The sequence below is a fragment of the Ovis aries genome, chromosome 21 (genome assembly GCF_016772045.2).
Source record: "Ovis aries strain OAR_USU_Benz2616 breed Rambouillet chromosome 21, ARS-UI_Ramb_v3.0, whole genome shotgun sequence".
NCBI lineage: Eukaryota > Metazoa > Chordata > Mammalia > Artiodactyla > Bovidae > Ovis > Ovis aries.
In genome coordinates this window covers 1,626,195-1,650,484 of record NC_056074.1, presented here as the reverse complement: position 1 = coordinate 1,650,484, position 24,290 = coordinate 1,626,195, and the positions used below count along the sequence as shown (strand labels likewise).

General features: G+C 45.6%; 1 protein-coding gene across 1 annotated transcript in view; it reads left to right on the top strand.

The window, feature by feature from the left end:
- Window positions 1-24,290, top strand: part of FAT3 (FAT atypical cadherin 3) — an 817,465-nt gene that overhangs the window by 749,673 nt on the left and 43,502 nt on the right. The window contains exons 19-21 of the mRNA XM_060404221.1: window positions 5,690-5,887; window positions 9,359-10,157; window positions 23,273-23,407. Of these exons, the coding sequence (XP_060260204.1) occupies window positions 5,690-5,887; window positions 9,359-10,157; window positions 23,273-23,407 (1,132 nt within the window). The remainder of the gene's footprint in view (window positions 1-5,689; window positions 5,888-9,358; window positions 10,158-23,272; window positions 23,408-24,290) is intronic.

Here is a 24,290-nt window from a genome sequence, read left to right as displayed (position 1 = left end):
TATTTCTGCCTAATATCAACTCATCGCATCATTTGTTCTTGTTTGGTCCCGAAGTTGTGTCCGACTCTTTGTGACCCCATGCAGTGCAGTGTGCCAGGCTTTCCTGTCCTTCACCATCTCCCAGAGTTTGCTCAAGCTCATATCCATTGAGTCGGTGATGCAATCCAACCATCTCATCCTCTGTTGTCCTGTTCTCCCCCTGCCTTCAATCTTTCCCAGCATCAGAGTCTTTCCCAGAGTCGACTCTTCACACCTGGTGGCCAAAGTATTGGAGTTTCAGCTTCAGCACCAGTCCTTCCAATGAATATGCAGGGTTGATATCCTTTAGTATTGACTGGTTTGACCTCCTTTCTGTCCAAGGAACTCTCAAGAGTTTCTTCAGAGCCACAGTTTGAAAGCATCAGTTCTCCAGCGCTCAACCTTCTTTATAGCCCAACTCTCAGATCCACACATGACTACTGGAAAAACCATAGCTTTATGCAAACCTTTATCAGCAGAGTGATTTTAGAGCCCAAGAAAATCAAGTCTCTCACTGTTTCAATTATTTACCCATCTATTTGCAATGAAGTGATAGGACCAGATGCCATGATCTTAGGTTTCTTAATGTTGAGGGTTTTTTTTTTAATTTATTTATTTTAATTGCAGGCTAATTACTTTACAATATTGTGGTGGTTTTTGCCATACATTGACATGAATCAGCCATGGGTGTACATATGCCCCTATCCTGAACCTCTCCTCCCACCTCCCTCCCCATCCCATCCCTCAGGGTCATCCCAGTGCACCAGCCCTGAGCCCCCTGTCTCATGCATAGAGCCTGGACTGGTGATCTGTTTCACATTTGATATTATACATGTTTCAATGCTACTCTCTCAAAGAATCCCACCCTCGCCCTCTCCCACAGAGTCCAAAAGTCTGTCCTTTACATCTGTGTCTCTTTTGCTGTCTCGCATACAGGGTCATTGTTACCATCTTTCTAAATTCCATATATATGCGTTAATAGACTGTATTGGTAGTTTTCTTTCTGATTGACTTCGCTCTGTATACTAGGCTCCAGTTTCTTCCACCTCATTAGAACTGATTCAAATGCATTCTTTTTAATAGCTGAGTAATATTCCATTGTGTACATGTACCACAGCTTTCTTATCCATTCGTCTGCCAATGGATATCTAGGTTGCTTCCATGCCCTAGCTATTGTAAACAGTGCTGCGATGAACATTGGGATCCACATGTCTCTTTCAGTTCTGGTTTCTTCAGTGTGTATGCCCAGAAGTGGGATTGCTGGGTTGTATGGGAGGTCTGTGTCCAGTTTTTATGAAATCTCCACACTGTTCTCCATAGTGGCTGTACTAGTTTGCATTCCCACCAATAGTGTAAGAGGGTTCTCTTTTCTCCACACCCTCTCCAGTATTTATTGTTTGTAGACTTTTTGATAGCAGCCATTCTGACCAGTGTGAGATGGTACCTCATTGTGGTTTTGACTTGCATTTCTCTGATAATGAGTGCTGTTGAGCATCTTTTCATGTGTTTGTTAGCCATCTGTATGTTTTCTTTGGAAAAATGTCTGTTTAGTTCTTTGGCCCATCTTTTGATTGAGTCGTTTATTTTTCTGGAATTGAGCTGCAGGAGCTGCTATTATTTTCTCCCATTATGAAGGTTGTCTTTTCACCTTGCTTATAGTTCCCTTCATTGTGCAGAAGCTTTTAAGTTTAATTAGGTCGCATTTGTTTATTTCTGCTTTTATTTCCATTACTCTGGGAGGTGGGGCATAGAGGATCTTTCTGTGATTTATGTCAGAGTGTTTTGCCTATATTTTCCTCTAGGAGTTTTATAGTTTCTGGACTTATATTTAGGTCTTTAAACCATTTTGAGTTTATCTTTCTGTATGGTGTTAGAAAGTGTTCTAGTTTCATTCTTTTACATGCAGCTGTCCAGTTTTCCCAGCACCATTTATTGAATAGGCTGTCTTTGCCCCATTGTATATTCTTGCCTCCTTTATCAAAAAATAAGGTACCTGTAGGTGCATGGTTTTATTTCTAGGCTTTCTATTTTGTTCCATTGGTCGATGATTCTGTCTTTGTGCCAGTACCATACTGTCTTAATGATTGTAGCTCTGTAGTATAGTCTGAAGTCAGGTAGGTTGATTCCTCCAGTTCCATTCTTCTTTCTCAAGATTGCTTTGGCTATTCAATGTTTTTTTTGTATTTCCATACAAATTGTGGAATTATTTGTTCTAGTTCTATGAAAAATACCGTTGGTAGCTTGATAGGGATTGTATTGAATCTATAGATTGCTTTGGGTAGTATACTCATTTTTACTATATTGATTTTTCCAATCCATGAACATGGTATATTTCTCTATTTGTGTCATCTTCGATTTCTTTCATCAGTGTTTTATAGTTCTCTATGTATAGGTCTTTTGTTTCTTTAGGTAGATTTATTCCTAAGTATTTTATTCTTTTCACTGCAATGGTGAATGGAATTGTTTCCTTAATTTCTCTGTTTTCTCATTTTTACTTTATAGGAATGCAAGAGATTTCTGTGTGTTAATTTTATATCCTGCAACTTTACTATATTCATTGATTAGCTCAATGAATTTTCTGGCAGTGTCTTTAGGGTTTTCTATGTAAAGGATCATGTCATCTGCAAACAGTGAGAGTTTTATTTCTTCTTTTCCAATCTGGATTCCTTTGATTTCTTCTCTCATTGCTGTGGCTAAAACTTCCAAAACTATGTTGAATAGTAGTGTTGAGAGTGGGCACCCTTATCTTGTTCCTGACTTTAGGGGAAATGCTTTCAATTTTTCCCCATTGAGGATAATGTTTGCTGTGGGTTTATCATATATGGCTTTTATTATGTTGAAGTATGTTCCTTCTATGGCTGGAATGTTGAGTTTTAAGCCAGCTTTTTCACTGTCCTCTTTCACCTTCATCAAAAGGCTCTTTAGTTCCTCTTCAATTTCTGCCATTAGGGTAGTGTCATCTGCATATCTGAGGTTGTTGGTATTTCTCCCAGCTGGAATGAAAAAAACCTGATTCTTTCACTGCAACTAATTAATAAACATTGATAAGAAAAATTTCACCAGTGAGATTCTCTCAAGTGTCAAGTGCTTTCTGTTCATCTGTCCCCATTGGGGCCCAGCCCCTGGTTTAGAGTGAAGGAGGTTAGGATCTGGGAGGTTCAGTAGCTCACCCAAGGTCAGGCAGCTGTAAAGTGCTGGAGTCAGCATTTGAATTCAGTTCTGTCTTCAGAAGAGAGTATTCTCTGCCCACAATGATGGGCTGCCTTTAAGCACTTTGTGCTGTTCTAGCAGAGAAGGGCGATTGATAGGAGCCTTCTCGTTTGTCAAAGAGGGATTGGCCATCAGGCTAGAACTGCTCCTCATTAAAATCAGTCTTCCATAAGCAGTTTGTTTAGCACTTTAAGCCCACCTGCTCTCTAAAATTAGACTGCAGGAGACAGTGACTTCCTGCTGGTATTCCGCTCTCAGAGAGAATAACTTTTCATCCTACCTTTTTTTATTTTTATTCAAAAGATATCTCATGAACACAAGTCCTAAGCACTGAGCTACTTCCATTTCCTAGCATTTCTAGAAGCTGGAAGCCTGACTTCGGGAGGATCAGGAAACCCAGTCCAGGAATACTGTCAGCGTGGAGGATTTATAGGAGACAGGGATAGACAGATGTGTACTGGAATGGCTGCAGATATTCTAGGAAATCAGCCTCAGAATCACCCCCACGGGTTCCCAGGGCTTTGTGGGTAGAAGGGGAGATGAGAGTGAGTCAGGTCTCGAAAGACCCCCTTTGGAGCAATGTTCAAGACTGAGTCTGGCCATCCATAGCACCCCCCTACCCACTCCCCTGCCTTGCCCCACTGGGCCCCCCAGGATCAGGCTGAGCATCTCTGCTCCCTTGTCAGCGCTTCCTCAGGAGAACCAGACCCCTTCCCTGGGGGGTGTTTGTTTTTCCTCTCCTCTCTGATGCCTTTTCCAGCAGCTGTGCGGGCCTGCCCCTCCGTGACTCTGCAGAGCTCTCCCAGGCTGACGCCCTCCCCTCACCCTAGCACCCTGTCCCCTCGATGTCCCCCCTCCACCCCTGTCCCCTCGGAGTCACTGTCTCCCCCTCCCCCTCTCCACGCTAGCCCCACGCAAAATGGGCTCTGCCAGAGCAACCTGTGCTTTTATGACATGATCGATCAGCCTGATGGCCTGTCCTCACCTGTGCTCCAGGAAGTCAGCCAGGGAGGAAGAGAGACTCAGCCCTTGAGCAGTGACGGTGGCTCCTGTCTGCAGCATGGGCCTCTATGCTGTATTTCACCCTCCTTCCTCACTTGCGACCCCTCGGGCACACATCCTCTCTCCCTCTCTCTTCTGCGGAGGAAATGGCTTTTCGAGAGAGAGCAAACAAATCCATAAATCTGTTTGGTGTGGTGCTGAAGCTGCTGTTGGTATGCACCGGTAAATCTGTGCATGGCTGGACGTTTCCACAACTGATCCCAGAGAGAGCTGGTGTCTGGTTCCCGGTGACCCAAAGGCCACTTGAGAGGAGAAGCAAATGAGAGGTCTCTGAGGTTCTCCTCGCCTCATTCTCTTGCAAAAAAAATAATGCCCCTCCCATTGTTCACCCCAGAATAATTTTCTTTTTCCAACACATGGTTCTTATAAGACAAATTCAGCACCTAAAACATGAGTACACCCTCCCTGTGGTGACTCCTATCATGCAGGGTGTCACTGTCTCCATCTCTGTGACCCAGATTCAGTTAATGCGAAGTCAATCTCATCAGAAGGCCTGAACTAATGAAGCTGACTCCAGGCCTGCACTCTGGTAACGCTGAAGTCCAGACAGGGCGGAGCAAGAAAACTGGTGCCCAAGCCACTGAGGAATTTAATTTCGTGTTTTCAGCGGACAACCTTGGACCCAAGAAGGAGTGACTAAGAGTCTCTGTGTTTCCATCTGAGATAGAAGGCAGAGTTTCTGCAATATAACATTGGCATAAGGACATCTGGGCTTCCTAAACTTCTGATGAAGTTGTAGATGTCTTTTTTCTTCGTTCTCTGATTGAAGAATATCCCATCCCCTTTTTTTTTCTCTCGAGAAACAGAGGAACTGTTTTCTGATGGGTGGGATTTAAAGCCCTATCTCCCACCCAACACATGCCTTTGTATTTCTACCAGGAAGTTGCCATTATGTCTCCCTAAAAGTCCAGTATCGTGACACTGTGTCACTATATTGGACCTCAGTGTAATCATGTTGTGACAAGTGTGAGGAAGGATTTTCCATCCCAAAAGGTTGATGTTTTCTTGGCCCCAGAGGATTTCTGATGCCATCATGAAGGCTGATGAGCACCATGGATTTCCAGAGCCATCTGGATGAACTCAGGGCAATTCCGGCCTTTCAAGGACAGATGGAGCCAGGCAGCATCCTTGGAACCTACAAAGCAGTTCAAGGCCAAGTCCTCGTGTTCTCACCTGCAGCTCATTGTCTGACAGGGCAGTCTGGGGAGGCAGCCAATGATGGGATGATGCTTACAGACACCAGCATTTTTCAGAAGACGAAATAATATCACAGGGAATCCCTTCCATTAAAAGCTCTGTTTTCTAGCCCAGCACTCTCAGCCAGTAATGATGGGGTTTTTTTTTTAATGTGCAAAGAGGTGTAATTTTATCTTCCCTTTTAATATACTCTCTTATGCAGGAAAATAAGCCAGTAGGCACCAGCGTTCTGCAGCTCATGGTGACAGACAAAGACTCCTTTCACAATGGGCCTCCCTTCTCCTTCTCTATTTTGTCGGGAAATGAAGAGGAGGCATTCATGTTGGACTCGGACGGAATCCTGAGGTCAGCCGTGGTCTTCCAGCACATGGAGTCTCCAGAGTATGTGCTGTGTGTCCAGGTATGGCCTCATCTTCTACCTGTTGCAGGCCAGCTTTCTCTCCTACTACAGGCTCTGCCCCTTGGTTGGTTTTGTTTTTTTTTTTTTCCTGTTGAGCAAGCCAACATAATTCATTACCGTGTAGTAGTGTTACCCTTTTAATCTCAAATTCAATTTCACACCAATAAAAATGGCCTCTGTGTGTGAAATTGAACAGGAAGGAAAGGAAGCATCATTGTTGAAAAGGGACTTTCCTGTAGGGTGTGCCGGACTGATGGTCTCTGGCTTAAATCTGTATTCTGAACATTCCTGGGGCTCCATATGAGCCCCAAAGACAACTCACTGGTCAAGATTTACTACTTGGGAGTGGTTGTCATTTAGTTGCTAAGTCATGTCCCACTCATTGCAACCCAATGGACTGTATAGCCTGCCAGGCTCCTCTGTCTATGGGATTTTCCAGGCAAGCATACAGGAGTGGGTTGCCATTTCCTTCTCCATTACTTCTTGGTACTGAGAAGTATTTCCTGGATCACCCCAATTGGGAAATGACCAATCCTTGTCCTGGTGTGATGAAGCTATTAATTTTTCATATTAATATTAATATTTCATGGCCTCTGCTTTTTAAGAGACCTCAGCTTGAGCTTCCCAGATGGCACTAGTGGTAAAGAACCCGCCTGCCAATGCAGGAGACATAAGAGACATGGGTTGATCCCTGGGTTGGGAAGATCCCCTGGAGGAGGGCATGGCAACCCACTCCAGTGTTCTTGCCTGGAGAATCGCATGGACAGAGGGGCCTGGAGGGCTACAGTCCATAGGATAACAGAGTTGGACACAACTGAAGAGACTTGGCACACCACACTTCTTGGTAAGTTTCCCCAGAGACGGGAAACAGGAACAGGGACTCGGGTGGCAGTGGCCTCCCAACATTTCAGCTTCTTCAAGGTCATGATGTCGAATGAAGGGAGACCAAGAGGTAGAAGTGGCAGTTACGGGAAGGGTGTGAACAGAAGCAGGAAACAAGAGAGCACCAAAAAGCCCCTGGTTGCAAATTTTGCCAGTCCCAAGACATGGGTCCCATCAGTGAGACTGAGTGACTGTTTTTTAAGCACAGTTGGCACAGAGAGCAACCTATTATTAATAGTGGCAATGATGAGAATAGTCTTTATATAGAGTTTAATTGTGTACCTTATCTCTTTGGATAAGTTATGGCTTACCATGAAACCTTTCAAATTAATGACTTTTGGCTCGAAGCACATTGATAAACTCTTCAGTTGCCACCCACTCCTCCAACAATATTATGTGAATGATTTTATATCACAGTTAGAGGTCCTCAAGGGCAAGGAGAGAGTTTTTGTACCTTCTCACAGAAGCTACTGGGGCTTCCCAGCTGGCACTAATGGTAAAGAACCTGCCTGCCAATGCAGGAGATGCAAGAGACTTGTGTTCCATCCCTGCATAGGGAAGATCCCCTGGAGGAGGAAATGACAATCCACTCCAATATTCTTACCTGGAAAATCCCATGGACAGAGGAGCCTAGAGAGCTATAGTCCATGGGGTCACAGAGCTGGACACGACTGAGTGACTTGAGTGCACACAGAAGCCAGTACAGTTCTTTGCCTACCTTCTCTGGCTGTTAGAGAGCATATTTCACATCTCAGACTTTGTAAACACCATGGAGAGCTTTCTGCTCCTGGTCCCTTATATTAAACTTACCACCAAGGCCCACGTTCTGTCTCCAAACTGTCTCAGCGTGCATCAGGTATATACCCTTTGCAATCTCCCCCCTTTATTCTAAATTGTCCCGTACTGAGACTATTGCAAAACCTCCTGGGTGTTCGTCCGGCTTCAGCTTTATTCTTTCTGATCTATCTCTGTACCCTTTCCAGGCTAATTATTCTACTTTGATTATCTCATTCCACTAAACCAGAGGTCAACAGACTATAACCCCTGAACCACATCCTGTCTTCAACCTGTTTTTATAAATAAAGTTTTATGGGAACTCAGACTCTCCAGTTCATTTACAAATGTACTGGGCTGCCTTCCTGCTAGAAGTTGAGTAGTTGATACAGATCATATAACCCCAAAACTTAAAGTATTTCTTGTCTCGCCCTTTACAGAAAATGAGTGCTAACCCCTAAACTAAAAACGTCTGAGCTCCCTATTGACAGAAACCTTGTGAATTCTGGCTTGTTCAGATGCTGAATTTTAGGGATTTTAGGCAGACATGACTGTCCAGTTCTTCTTAGCCCACAGGCCCATGGGTCTGTTACCTTACATCCAGTGGCTTCTTGCCTTTCTGGCCTCTGATCTTTGAGTGGGCAACCTCTGACCTATGGGATCTGAACTCATCACTGTCCTTCAGGGCTCTACACAGTTTGACTTCAAGTTCAGTCCTATTTGCTAAACTGATCTCCCCCTAAGTGAATTTTCCATTCTAGCATCTCTGGTTCATATAGTCCATTTTAAAAAGCATATGGTTATGGAAATAATAAAGATAACAACAATCACATTAACCCTCATGCACCAAGTATTTCTGTGGGTCAGGTCTGTGCTGAGTATGTTGCAATCACGTGAGTCATAATCCTCACAGTACAAGAATCCTGTGAGGTAGATAGGACTATTTCACTCAAATAATATATAAAACTTGAAGCTCGAAGAAGTTAAGTGACTTATTCCAGGCCAGACACATAGTAAGAGGCAGAGCAAAGATTTGAACTCGGGTCCATGTGATGACCAAGCTCCTGCTTTCACGCTGCCTTCCACATACAAGGGCATACCTCCTGAGGTGTCACCTGGCCGCCCCCATCCTGAGATGCCCACCCTGGGGCCCCAGCCACTGAGAATCTGCCCTTCTCAGAAGTCTTCTAGCACTGACCACCTTCACATTGTATGTGACAGGTCCTCAGTTACTATCTGTCAGGGTGGTGGTTCTGTCAGTCCTTACAGATAGAAGGAAGACAAAATGGCTTTTTTCAGGCTTTTCTCATTGTAGCACCTTTTATTCTAAGCCTCGATATTGTGTCCTTCTCACTTGAAATAACGTTGTTTCTTAAATGTACGGAAAAGTGCTGTCTGGTCCCAAGCAAAGCTAAGGAGCCAAAGACAACTAAGATCTCTCTTCTAAGTGGGAATGCCACTTTACAAGGCTCCCCTGTGGCTTCTGTCCAAAATTAAAACACAGCCAGCCTCTTGGGGCACTGTGGATCTCACAGCACCCTGCGTCCTCCATCTCAGTTCACCCCCACTGGCTTTATTATGTTGACACATTTTATTCTCATCACAGAGTGCACTTATGGGCACCAAAAGTGATAAATCACTCCTCTTACTTATATGTACATGCTCCAGTTTTGTAGAATAATGGCAAGGGATGGAGGGAGTAGCAATGTGGTTAAAGGAGCAGACACTTTCTATCTTTGTTTAGTTGCTTTTGAAAAAATTATCATGGGCTTTTACCTTACTTCCTCATCTTCCCTCCCTGCTGGGTGATTTTAGGCGAAAGACTCTGGCAAGCCTCAGCAAGTGTCTCACTCCTACGTCCGAGTGCGGGTCATTGAGGAGAGTATCCACAAGCCCACAGCCATCCCCCTGGAGATTTTCATTGTCACCATGGAGGACGACTTTCCTGGTGGGGTCATCGGGAAGATCCATGCCACAGATCAGGACGTGTATGACGTCCTCACATTTGCGCTGAAATCAGAGCAGAAGAGCTTGTTCAAGGTGAACAGTCACGATGGGAAGATCATCGCCCTGGGGGGCTTGGACAGTGGCAAATATGTCCTGAACGTGTCGGTGAGCGACGGCCGCTTCCAGGTGCCCATTGACGTGGTCGTGCACGTGGAGCAGCTGGTGCAGGAGATGCTACAGAACACCGTCACCATCCGCTTTGAGAACGTGTCCCCCGAGGACTTTGTGGGGCTCCACATGCATGGGTTCCGGCGCACCCTGCGCAACGCGGTCCTGACCCAGAAGCAGGACAGCCTGCACATCATTAGCATCCAGCCCGTGGCAGGCACCAGTGAGCTGGACATGCTGTTCGCGGTGGAGACGCACAGCAGCGAGTTCTACAAGCCGGCCTACCTCATCCAGAAGCTGTCCAACGCCAGGAGACACCTGGAGAACGCCATGCGCATCTCGGCCATCCTGGAGAAGAACTGCTCTGGGCTGGACTGTCAGGAGCAGCATTGTGAGCAGGGCTTGTCGCTGGACTCGCATGCACTCATGACCTACAGCACAGCCCGCATCAGCTTCGTGTGCCCACGTTTCTACCGGAACGTGCGCTGCACCTGCGATGGTGAGTGCGGTTTGGAGTGTCCCCTCCACTGCCTAGGCTGTGTGAGGCGGCTTGGGTTACCATCCCCGCACGCATGTCTTAGTTCATTCACTCACTGGACCACCCACGATGTGCCTTCACACCATGAGAGATGCCAGGTCTGCAGGGTGATCAAGACAGGCTCAGCCTCACTCCTATAGAGCATGGAGCTTATGGGCAGCCAGACATACAAGCGGGCGGGCATTGTCCCTGCATTGAGCATCCTTAGGGGACCCAATCAAGGGGGAAGTTTTCCTGAAGGGACTGTTCTCTAGGTTGAGATGAAAGATAAGCAGGAATTAGTCTTTCTCTGTCTGACTTACTTCGCTTAGTATGATAGTTTCTAGGTCTGTCTGTGTTCTGCAGATGGCATTATTTCATTTTTATGTCTGAGTAATGTTCTGTTATACACACACACACACACCCCCCACATCTTCTTTATCCATTCATCTGTTAATCATAGATTGCTTCTATGTCTTAGCTACTGTAAATAGTGCTGCTGTGAACACTGTATGTATTTTTTTTTTCAAATTAGAGTTTCCACCTTTTCCAGATGTATGCCCAGAAGTGGAATTACTGGATCATATGGTGGCTGTTTTTAGTTTTAGATTTTTAGATTCTTCAGATTCTGTTTTCAGATTCTTTGCAGAATCTCCATACTGTTCTCCACTGTGGCTGTATCATATGTCATATGATATCATTTATATGTGGAATCTAAAAAAATGACAGAAGTGAACTCACAAAACAGAAATAGACTCACAGACATAGGAAACAAACTTATGGTTATGAAAGGGGAAAGGCAGGGGAGATAAATCAGGAGTTTGGGATGAACAGATACACACTGCTGCATATAAAACAGATAAACAACAAAAGATCTACTGTGTAGCACAGGGGATTGTATTCAGTGTCTTATAATAGCCTACAATGGAAAGGAACCTGAAAAAGAATATATATTATGTATGTAAAACTGAATCGCTTGGCTGTATACCCGAAGCTAACACATCACTGTAAACCAACTACATTTCCATTTTTTAAAAAAAAGGAAAAGTAGAAAATAGATGTGTGAAAAAGAGTAGCAGAGGGACAGCATTCCAGTGGAGACGGTGTTTGTATGAGGCTTAAGGGCAAGATAGTAGCCTACACCAAGGGGGTTGAAAGAGCTTTCCGGTGATGACAAAGGAGACTTATGAGCAGTGATCACACAAGAGCTGTTAGGATGAAGTCCTAGAAACCAGCCCAAAGCAGTGGGAGCCATCGGCTGATTTGAGGTGGAGAAGTCACAGAATCAGGTCTGTCTTTCACAGAGAGCTTGCTGACTGCTAAGGGGATGGGTTAGACGGGCCGGGCCAGAGGCAGGGAAACAAGTTCAGAAGCTACCAGGGTGCATAAGGGCAGCTGGGTTTTCTTGAGTGAAACCCGAGGGCCAGATGTTCGGGAGCACAATTGGGGGTGGGTTAGGCCCTCAGAGTGGCAGAGATGGAATGGTTCCTGTTTGTCAATGTAACTAGAGTCACTGAACTTTGACCTTCCCTGCTCAGAGGCCATAGCTGCACAGAGTCGACCGTGGTGGTCAGCAAGAAGCGTTGCTCGCTCCCTCATTTTCTCTCTGGCACGTGGTGCTATAAATTCACTGCCCTCGTCGAAGAAAATCACACCAGCGTTTTCCTAGCCAGTATGAACTTGGCCCAAAGGGACTGTGGCCAGAAGAGAAGCCATTCATAAAACACCCCTTTAGATCACTGAGGACAGACAGGGCCCTCACCCTCTCCCTTTGCAGAGAGTTTTGAGTTGCCCTTTGGAGAATGAGTTCATTGGAAAAAAGCCCCGGAAATCACAGCTCCCTCCGGGAGACCTTTCCATGACCCCGCACAGCCTAGAAGCGTGTGAGCTATTCCCTCTGTGGTCCCCAGGGAGTTCTGTTTGTGTTTCCATCAGGTAGAGACGCAGTGATGTCCAAACTGTTGAGTATGTAAGTTAGCTCCAAAGTAACTCAAGCATGCATGCATGCTAGGGGAAATGTGTTTCTGGCAGATGCCACCAACATGCAGGATTTATGAATGCCAGCTGTCCAGACCTCACCTAGGTTCCCTTTGTAGGCACATTGATTTATGCACCAAAGGTCTGCTAGAGCCTTCCTGCAGGGATTCACAGCACAGTTCAAAAGAGGTTCAAGACAGGACAGGGCAGACCCTGCAGGAGAAGCTAAACCGGCTAATTAATCCTTGTTCTCTGAAAGCTTGTTTCATTCAGTAAAATCTGCAGTGGCAGCAATGTTTTGTGTTAGTCACTCAGTCGTATCCGACTCTTTGCAACCCCCTGGATTGTAGCTCACCAGGCTCCTCTGTCCATGGAATTCTCCAGGTAAGAGTACTGCACTGGGTAGCCACGCCCTCCTCCTGAGGATCTTCCCAACCCAGGGATCAAACCCAGGTCTCCAGCATTGCAGGCAGTTTCTTTATCATCTGAGCCACCAGGGAAGCCCATCAGAAATGTCTTAGGTGCTGCAAATTCAAAGTGAATAAAAGACACAGTCCCTTCTCTCAGGAGCTGGCTGCTGCGAGCTCAGCTTTTGCAAGTCCCCGTTTGCCTTAATAGTGCTATAAGAAATGCTGGGGAGGAAAAAGGCAGAGTGCCTGTCACAGCCAGAGGAAAGCTTTCGGTGACATTTAGATGCCAGAGACCACTTGTGTTCTGGGTTTTGAAGGATGACTATGAGTTCATCAAGCAGAGACAGGCAGAGGGCAGGCTTGGCAGATTTTCTTTACAGCAGGGATTTAGAGGGGTGATTTTGTTGGAGAGAGAGATCTTCCTCTGCATTTTTCATGAGACACTGATGTTATATTTTATTTTTTAATTTTTATCTTTTGGCCACACCATGCACGGTATGTGGGATCTTAGTTCCTCAACCAGGAATCGAACCTGTGAGCCCTGCAGTTGAAATAGTCTTAACCACTGGACTGCCAGGGAAGTCCCCAGAGACACTGATGGTTTATTTTACTTTATTTTTTGGTTTAAAGCAACAAGATCTTAATATCTCACAGTTCTGTAGGTCAGAAGTGCAGGTGGGTGCAGCTCGTCCTCTGGTTCCTCTGCTCAAGCATTCACAAAGATGAAGTCAAGCTGTCAGACATCTGGGGCTCTCCAGCCAGAGGCTCAGGGGAAGAATCTTTTTCCAAGCTCACTTCAGAGTTGGCAGAATTCAGTTCCTTCTGGTTGTAGGGTTAAGGATTCTGTTAGTCTGCTATTAGTGGGGACCTCTCCCTGGTGGCTCAGCAGTAAAAGAATCTGCCTGCAATGCAGGAGATTCAGGTTTGATCCATGGGTTCGGGAAGATCCCCTGGAGAAGGGAATGACAACCCCCTCCAGTATTCTTGCCTGGGACCCATGGACAGAGGAGCCTGGTGGGCTACGGTCCATGGGATCACAAAGAGTCGGACATGACTGAGTGACTAAACCACCACCACTCTCAGCCTTAAGGTGCTCCTTAAAGAGACACTGATGTTTTAAATGCAGTGAGTTTCAAGGTGGTAGTCTTGCCCAGGACTCTTGTTCTCAAGCCCCCGTAAACCCTTCTACTCCACAGGAAACCCAGAATTCTGGAAGTTTTTGTGATTCAGTCCCAGACATCCCAGGAGGAGGCTTTCTCAGTCTAGAAGGGAACATTTCCTGAGCGGTAACTCTGCAGACTCAGGCCCACCTCTCAGCCTCTTGCCACCTTTAAGTCACTCATGTAATTAAGCTGTAAAATAAAATACTGAATTTTAGTGGTAAAAGGACCTCAAAACACCATCTGGTCCAGTCCCCATGTTCAGCAGCTTTATATGATTAGCTCCATTTTATAAATGCAGTAGCTCTGTGCCTTGCCCAGGGCATACAGCTGGTGAGAAGGGCATCCTGATTCAATGTAGGTTCATGTTGGGTCCTTGTTTTATTCCTTTCATCTTAAGAATAAGAGCTCTTCCATAGTTTATTCTTGGGTCCTTGTTTTATTGCATCTTAAGAACAAGAGCTCTTCCATTTGGTATATGACTTATAACCCCAATGCTATGTACACTATGAGAATATTCAGATAACCCCATTGTTCCTGACAGACTGATCGCCAGTCTCACAGACCCACGGCAGGATGGCAGAGGGTCTCGGACTCCAGTAGGCCTGTGACTTACTACAAAGGCCCACTACTGAGCCCTGCACTCAAATATAACGGAAGGCTTTGAGTGGAGCCCTGAGTCAATATGCATGTAGCCTGGTGACCCTAATTCTGGTGTTTAGGAAACCAAACTCAAATAAATCTCACAGCAAGATAAAATAGAAAAAAATTTTCTGTGGGTTCAGGGGGTGAGCTCCTCGTTATAATAGTAATAGTTCTCTCACTTTTCCAAAAGTACCATCTCAAATGAAATTACAGTGAACAATTGTTAAGGAAAGCATTAAGCATTTTAGGCATTTTCTCATATATTGGAAAGGAGAGATAACTGAAGTCAGTAAATGCTCCTAGCCCACTCCCCCCCACACACACTTGTAGTGTCGGCTGCTTTTTAGCCTGGAAGTTTGGCAGATACAGTAAATGGACTTTCCCACCACTTGGTGGGATAATTAGGAGATAAACAGAGGTAGCGATCCTTTCTGGGCTGTGTAGAAATATTCATACAAACTTGGCCCCAGTAGTCTACCCTCCTCCCAACTTCCACGTCATCTTTCTCTCACGGAGACTTTTTTTGGGTTGAATTAACATAATTAAGCACCTTGAACTAAAATGCTGGGTTGCTTTGACACAATGAAAGCAGGCTTGAAATTTAGTGCCGAAGAGGTTTATTACATTCCAGCCCCCATGGAGCGTCATGTCTGAGCAGAAGTTTAAGGGTTCTGCTGTCCTGAGATGGCTCCTGGTAAACCTTAGATGTTCAGGGGATGTTGGCACTTGGGTAAGAAAGCCTGGGGAATGATAAACACCCTTGAGCTCCAATGAGGAAGTCAGAGGACAAAGTATTGGGGCAAGCCATGGGGCAGTGGTGATGGTCCATTTGGAAAGATTTTCATTGACTTTTCAAAAATCTGATCTAGATACATATCAGAAAGGAGACAGTTGTCCAAGAGAATGGGCTTGCCACGAGACCATTAGCATTTAAGATTGGTGTGTTTATGAGTGTTGGTGGAAGTGGGTGCCTGATTTGTCCAGTCTTGATTCAGACATGGAACCCCTACTTGAAACTGAAGCTCCAGTCACATGCATGGAGCGTCTGTCACGGGCGAGCTCGGTGCTGTGCGGTGAGGTGTCAGCGCCGGGCCCTCAGCCAGGAGCAGCCCACTGTCGGAAGGTTGTGCAGGGTGATAGGAGAAGGCCTGAGGCTGAGGCCACCGCCCTCGGTCTGAAAGGATACCTAGAATCAGACAGGGCATGGGGAGGAGTCAGTCCAGGCTGGGGAGCTATAGAGCCGAGCGATGGAGGTGAGAAGCCCTGTGCAAGAGTGCACAGGTGGAAGCAGAGACCAGCGGAGTGACTCACACTCACTGAACTGTACTGTTACTGTCACTGATACTGTACCTGTTGCTGCTTTGTCTTTCACACATGTGTGATTGTAGTTAACCCTCACAATCACCCTAAGGGATAGGGATCATTAACTTTCTTCAGAAGTTAAGGAAGCTACAACTCAGAACCATCAGTTGACTTGCTCAGGGTCCCACAGAACGAGTGCAGGTCAAGCCAGGATTCACACCTGGCCGTCCCAACCCCTGTACGCTCCTACCTCTGCAAAGGTTTGAGAAAATTTGAAATTAACTGACTCCAACTTCCCACGCACCTCGGACATCCTATTTACTATCCTCCTGCCGCAGTGATGCAGCTGAGGTTTGAGCCCAGTCCTAGCACTCGCTACCTCTCAAGATGGACCTGAGACAGCTGGCTTCCTGGGCACCGAGTCTCCCTCCTGTGAGGTCACCCACTGCACCCTTTAAAGCCCCATGGAGCCTGACCTGTCTGACCCTCCTGTACGAACCGCCCTCCAGACAGCTAAGGATAGTTACTAGGACCCCTCGAATCCTCTTTTTCGAGACAAACGGCAGAAGGTCCTCTGTTCCTTGGCCATCAAGAATAGGAGCTAGGAGGAGTCGTAGGTGGTGTAGCTGGAATAGAGAGCAAGCGTAAAGGAAGGCGTTCTCTGTCTTACTTGGAGGAGCCTGTGAAAGGCGCTGGGAGCTGTGAATTGTCCTGGGAGGGCATTTCTGAGCAGAGAAAGTAGTAAAGGAACATTTCTTTACTGCTTTTATTTTCTCATTCAGTCATCAGTGAAGCAAATACTTCTCCAAGCCCTGGATGGGCTGCTGGAGTTAGAGCGGTGAGTGGAGGCTGACATGGTCCCATCCTCATGGCCCATGAAGCAGCATTGTGCACCAGGCGAATGACAGGGAGCTCAGCTGGACTGGCTGGTGGAAAGACAGTATGAAAGGAATGTGCTGGGACAGGTCAGTGGGCCTGCGATAGGCAGCCACGGTGACGCACATCTCACATGCACAGTAAAGTAAAACGATGAAGGCTTCCACGAGGCAGGACGATACGTGAAACTCGGCCTTAACGAGTATTTAAAAAGCACAGGGACATCTGAGATCGGGTTTACACTTAGCCCAGGACTGTTTGTTCCAATTATCTTGAGGACAGAGCCCATAGTCCCACCCTCAGGAATTCTGAATAATTCAGTGTCTCTGAGCCTTAACCGGATTTCCCTGCAAACTGGGCAGTTTCTGTTTCTCATTCGTGTTAGCTGTCTGTCTGCAGATCCCTTATCTTTAGCATGCCTGGAATCCTGAAGGGCCAGGCGAGGTCTGGACATGTCCACCGTGGAGGAGATACCAACTTCTTACCACATAGATAATCCTTTATGTTTTCCAGCCACACACAGTGGCCCCAGAGAGGATGTCCTGAATGAAATGGCACTCAGCCTTTAACAAGATCATCCCAGAAAATAGGGCTGGACAAAGCAAACACCAATCAAGATGATTCTGTGCTTTGGGGAGAACCACAGGAAACCATTTCAAAGCCAAGGGACCTTAGGAAAATATGTTTTAAAATTTCATGCAGGCCAGAAATTATGAAGGGAGCTTACTGATGTATGTTGCATTGGCTGAGACATGACACCTTGGCAAAGCATGTGAATTCAGGGTGTAGGATGTTTACCATTAGTTATTAGATTCTCAGTATAACAAGGCAGAGATATAAATCAAGGGGTTGAATAAGCTCAAAATGGCAGCAGTAATAATCATAGCTGGATACTGATGCATTAGCCAAAGGTACAGACTTAATCCAGGGAGCCGAGGGAATTTGGGGAGATAAGGCATGTAACTCAGTAGGTAAAGGATCCACCTACAATGCAGGAGACCCTGGTTCAACCTGGGTCGGGAAGATCCCCTGGAGAAGGGAAAGGCTACCCACTCCAGTATTCTAGCCTGGAGAATTCCATGGACAGTCCATGGGGTCGCAAAGAGTCGAACATGACTGAGCGACTTTCACTAAGATGAGGAGAGACATACATGGGGCAGTGAGACCCTTCTAAAACCACAAGAGGACTGCCTCTCTCCTCCCTGCAGGTTCCAAAGCCCTGACCTTCTGCTCGAGGGAATTACGTTTTCAGCTCTGTGAAGAGCGACAGAAATGTCCACCTGAGCGAAGCTTCGGGAGGTGGGGGGCTTTGTGATGAGTAGCCACATTGTGAGGAGAGTCTCGGTGGAAAGAATCCCTCTGCCCGGGACAGTTATGAAGGGGCTGACCGTGCTGCACGTTGCCTGTGACACTGTTTAACACAAAGCTCTCCCAGGCACACAGTATTTCATATCATCTGTCAGTTTACGAGTCGTGAATCTGACCCAAAAAGGACAGCAAAGAAGGGATTATACTGGAGCTCAGATCTCTGCCCTGTTTCCCAGTCAGGCGAGTGTCTCCAGTTTGGGGACCCTGTAGCAATTTGTTTTTACCCTCAATTTTTTTTCTTTACAAGTTGCTTTCACATACATTAAACCATCTAATGCTCACAAGTTTGCAAGGATAATTATCCTCATTTTTCATGAAAGGGAAGCAAGACCCAAAGAAGTGAAGTGACCCCTTTAAAACTCTAACTGAAGGACATATAGAAAATATATTAATGCATAATATATTTTAATAACATTAGAATTAATATTAATGTAAATATTAGACATATAATAATGTATACCTCTATTCCTTCCAGCAGCCATTAACTTTGATAGGTCCCACACAGGAAGTGCTTTGCATAACTAGTCAGGAACAACATTCAGGGCTGCCACTTGTCAGCGTCACACCACTCCCTATTACACTGCCCTGCCTTCCAGAGGGGACCTAGGAGTTGGGGGACAGAGACTTCTCTGCCTGCTTCCTGCTCTGATAGTTGCTAAAAGCACCTGATCTTTCTGTCCTGCCCTGACTCGCCATAAATGGCGTCAGTCGCTTTGATAAAGGGGATGCTTCTCCCCTCATGCTCACCCTGGCCCCAAACTGATGGATGCCTGAAGATACAGAGCATGTAAAGCTAGAGCCTGTACCCCCGGTGGACCTCTGTTCAGAGAGGAGAAGGGGACGGCGGAGGACGAGATGGCGGGATGGCATCACCGACTCAATGGACGTGAGTCTGAGTGAACTCCAGGAGTTGGTGATGGACAGGGAGGCCTGGCGTGCTGCAATCCATGGGGTTGCAAAGAGTCGGACACGACTGAGCGACTGAACTGAACCGAACAACCATAAGCTTTGCAAAACAAGTTAATCCCTCCTCATCCATTGAAATCATGTTGCATTTTATGTTGCTAGAGATTTTAGGGCTTTGGCTGGGAAGAAGGTTGATGTCCCCAGGACCCAGACCTAGAGACACAGGTTCAATCCCTGGGTTGGGAAGATCTGACATCCATCTGAGGTCAAAGGACATGTGGCATTGTTCAGGGTTGGTGTACGAAGGTCAAGTCCCTCTCACATAAATATTTCAGAAAGGATCTAACTTCTTATCATAGCTGATAGAGAGGAAAGAAATACAGTATTGTATATGGGGAGTAATTGGTATGGGGAGTAATTGGTTTGGGAAAAGCTGTTTCTCAGTAATCCGAACTCTTTCTCTGCTTGAAAGAGACTACGTTTTATAGACTTGCTCACATGTGTCCCCAGCTAAGGAGGACATTACGTTAACACTAACCTGCAGACTCTAATCTGCCTTCATACCTCCTTGAGCCGCAAGAGAGCAGACTGCGAGCAGAGCGGACTGACAGCAGCAGCTGGGGAGCAAAGGTTTATGACTCTTTCCGTCCCGGTCTGGGAGGCAGGGAAGAGGCCCCCTGGGATTTTTTAAGCATCAAGAAACTGACTGCTTTTCACAACTGTCCCTTCTGCCTTAAGGAACGTATTAAAAAGGAAAAGAAGGAATACTAACCTATCAAAGTCAATGGCTGCTGGAATGAATAGAAATATGTATCATTATATGTCTAATATTTACATTTATATTAATCTTAGAATGCACTTATTATAATGTATTAATATAGTTTCTCTCTGTCCACCAGCTGGAGTATTTATAAGGGGGACTGGATCTAACATAATTCATTAAGTTGATTAATTTAATTATCTAGGTTCTATTGTTATGACATGGGCTTCCCAGGTGGTGCAGTGGTAAAGAATCTGCCTACCAGTGCAGAAGAAGCAGGAGACATGGGTTTGATCCCTGAATTGGGAAGATCCCCTGGAGGAGGAAATGGCTACCCGCTCCAGTATTCTTGCCTGGGAAATCCCATGCACAGAGGAGACTTGAGGGCTACAGTCCATGAGGTCACAAAGAGTCTGACCCTACTGAGCAGCTGAGCACACACATGGTTATAATATAAGGAAAGAAGAAGGAAAGAACTGTGAATTTGAACTCCAGTTGCTGGTCTAAGTGACTCTGTTGTAACCCAATATAAGTGATATGGTTGATAAAGTGAGAAGCCCAATGCTAATTAGCAGGGCAGGACTTGTGGCAAAAGAAAAGGTCAAAATATGTGAATAAAAGGGAGAATTATTCAAATACTGTGTTTATTCTGAAATGTAGTGTCTAGCCTTTATTATTGGAGAAGGCAATGGCACCCCACTCCAGTACTCTTGCCTGAAAATTCCCATGGATGGAGGAGCCTGGTAGGCTGCAGTCCATGGCATCGCTAAGAGTAGGATATGACTGAGTAACTTCACTTTCACTTTTCACTCTCATGCATTAGAGAGGGAAATGGCAACCCACTCCAGTGTTCTTGCCTGGAGAATCCCAGGGACAGTGGAGCCTGATGGGTTGCCGTCTATGGGGTCACACAGAGTCGGACACAACTGAAGTGACTTGGTAGCAGCAGCCTTTATTATATGCCCTTACAGCTCTTTTTTTTTTTTTTTAATGTTACCATAACTCCTGAAAGAAGAAAATAACTTTGCTATCATGGGTCTGGAAATTATCTAGTCCTCTTTTGGCCCTTTGAAACAGAGGTTTTTAAACTGCACCTTTGATAATGCAAGTTTTCTAAGTAAGCAGTGAAGTTATTGCATTAGTGTAGAAAAGACTATGAATGTAGTATATGTCTCTATGTCTCTGAAACACAGACTTTTATAGAAAGTACGTCTTTTAGCTGGCTGAAATAAGACATAGAAAAACACACGTCCATGAAACAGAGAGGAACAGATTTCTTAAATACATAAATTATTGTTTCTATGTCTAACTGGAAGTTACTGTCCAATGACTTCAGAGTTAGGTCTATTTGGTGGAATGCACTCTGTGATTCAGTGACGCTCATTACCACCTCCATGTTGCTGACATCGGCACTGGGCTCAGTTGGCACTTTTGAGCGTATGCTAACTAGCCAACAAGGGGGAGCTACCTAGAGGTGTGCAGGCCTCAGAAACGGAAGTGAAGCCACTCGTGGAGACAGCACAGAGTGGGCAGGGAGAGTTGTGAACGTACCGTGAGTAAACATGCTTGCAGTTAAACCACGCACTACGGTTGATTAAGGGCTTCCTGGGTGGCACTAGTAGTAAAAACCCTGCTTGCCAATGCAGGAGACATAAGAGACATGGGTTCAATCCCTGGGTCGGGAAGATCCCCTGGAGGAGGGCACGGCAGCCCACTCCAGTGTTCTTGCCCGGAGAACTCCATGGAGAGAGGAGCCTGGTGGGTTACAGTCCGTAGGGTCACAAAGAGCTAGACACGTGTAAAGCGAGTTAGCATGCATGCACGCATGGGCGATTCGTTCCCAAGAAGCACAGACCCTTACTACTCAAAAGATCTCATCCTTCAAACCTGAGTTCAAAATGCTTTCTTCCTTTGCAAAGACTTCTGACATTCTCCCAGGAAGCACGGTTGTTCCTTCTCTAGGGCTTCCCTTGTACTCACAGATCCCTAGCAAAGCAGTTACCTTACTGTATTCTAACCATGTGTTTGTGCGTTGTTTCCTAGGGGGAGGAAGAGATGGGATGATTTTTGTTTTCATCTTTATATGCCCAGGTCTATCACCTCAGTGGCTTGAAAATTTTTTTCTTGTTGGATGAATGCATCAAAAATTCCAAAACTGCTTATCAAAAGCGCCGTGAAACAGATCATAAGGTGGTTGAACACCCGTCTTAAATTCCATAAATATTGATAAAAACGCAGCAGGAATAAAGATTTTCTTGAAACAAACAGAGGAAGATATATTTCAGGGCACTTAGGTCTTTCCAAACCATTTGTGAAGATCACTTCAAATTTTCAGTTAAAAATCCCTTCATCTTCTAAGACTTTGTAAGCTGGATCCTTGCCAGGAGTATCTTTTATGGCTGAGCTCTCAACTGGTGGAAAACAGGATTTATGAATTCTGAGTCTGCTGGTGCTTCTTACATCACTCCCCTCCAGGATTAAAGTTCCTAAAATGTTTATCTGTTATTGGCATTAAGTGTCCACTTTCTCCTAGACAAAGAAATGACTGTACAATGGAACCCCACAGAGAAGGGGGGCTTCTTTAGGCCACTGCCTAACCCAGCTGTAGGTTGCATTCAATTTGTGTCTTCTTTTCTACAGTGTTTTACCATTTAAACTCTCACCTAATTACATTTGAAATACCTAAGACCTTTGGGAAGTGCATTTCCTTCAGGGAACCCGTGTTTGCCATCCTCGCAGTTCTGAAAACCTCCCTTGGGTCCTGAATTCTACTTTAATTAGCTAATCTGCTTTCCAGAATTTCCTTTCTGAAGAATTAACCTTTCATCTCACTGTGCTATGAACATCGAACAGGTGAAAAGGAAACCTTCCTTTGCCAAAGATAATTCTACCATGTTGGATACATTTACAACCAATCAATACAATAGCAGGGAGCAGAAGGGATTCGGAAACAATGAGAGTTGTGCTTGCATGATTTAGAGTGAGTCACTTTTCTTTATAAAAGTCTTTTTTTCCTCCCTCTGAAAGCAACAGCTAACATCTCCTGGAGTTGCAAAAGAAATCTAAACACAAGCGATGCATTCAAGTGGCCCCCAGTATGCACAAGCCCCAGGTCTTTGTTAGTGGCTCAGTGGTAGAGAATTCATCTGCCAACACAGGAGTTGTGGGTTCAATCCAAGGGTCTGAAAGGTCCCCTGGAGTAGGAAGTGGCAACCCACTCCAGTATTCTTGCCTGAAACATCCCACGGACAGAGGAGCCTGGTGGGCTACAGTCCATGGGGTGGCAAAAGCATCAGACCCAACTTAGCAGCTAAACAGCAACAGGCAGGAGTCCCAGCCAATAAAGGCTATCAGAGCCTGTGTCATGTGGTGTCTTTCTTCAGCTGAAGTTACAGCAGTAACTTCACAGCCTTAGTATATCTGACATTTGATTTAGCCTAAAAAGAGGAGCTCCACTGGCTCTTTGCCCTCATCCTGCCTCAGTCCAGCAGGGAGCTTTGGGAGATGCAGAGACCCCCGGTGGGCACCTGCAGCAGGCGAAGCCCACTCAGGCCTTCCTGCTCTGGGCAGCACTTTGTCTCTCGGCCCAGAGCCTGTCGAGCCCAGCTCTCAAACCATCCTGTGCTTCCTGGGCTTTACAGAGTGTAGAGTGATTGCCTTTCTACTGATCATGTGTGTTCCCCTCTGTCACAGGAGGACTGTGTCCAGGGGCCAACGATCCTTGTGTGGAGAAGCCGTGTCCAGGGGACATGCAGTGCGTTGGTTACGAAGCCAGCAGGAGACCGTTCCTCTGCCAGTGTCCACCGGGAAAGCTCGGAGAGTGCTCAGGTGCAGAGTGCGGTGGGATGATGAGGATCCAGCTTCATATTCTGGAAGCCCTTGCCCTTGAGTAAATTACACTGCCCTAGCCCTTCCAGAAGACATTCTGTCTGCATGTGACATTTTCCTTCAGAGTGAACCCCAGCTAGCATCCCCTCAAATACTTGGAATTTGTTGCAGCTGCAGCCTGTGCTCAGGGAACATGCAATGCCTGTGGGTTCCTTGCGTAATGGGAGACCGTAGCCTGTGTTTCAGCTGTATCATGTGCATGCTGAGACTGTGAAATTATAGAAAATAAATAAAAGGCTGTTGGTTAGGCAGAGGAGTTGGAGTATCTGTGGCATGGCCTTTCATCTTCTGAGCCTATACCCCTCAACAGAAAGTGAAGCTGAGCCAGTTCAGTTGTCCTTTGTAGGGTAAGCTCAGCCTAGACCAGGTAAGACTCTCCACTGCAAATGTACAGCTAACTGCATGTTCCTGAAAGGCGAGGTGATCACCTCTGTGTCTTAAAGAAAAAAAAAAGAAATCAGTATTTGTATTATTCCAATCCAGATGACCCTCCATTTCTGATCATGACTCAGTTTCAATACTTCTCTTGATTTATATGTGTTCTACCATTTCTTTCCTCTAAAAAGAGTAATGTTCACTTTTGTTACCAATAGAACCCTTTTAGTAGAGGATGTATTGCAGATATAAGCACACTGATACCAGTTTTAGAATCCAAGAAATATTTATTGAGTGATGATTATAATAGCAATTACAATGGGAATAAAAAATTATTATATCTAGTCTGTGCAAGGCACTTGTGAAGCACTGGGTTCTAAAAACTCAAGGCTTTGCCAAAACAAGCACTATTCTTAAAAATGGAAGCCAAAGCTCTTTCAGAGTTGAC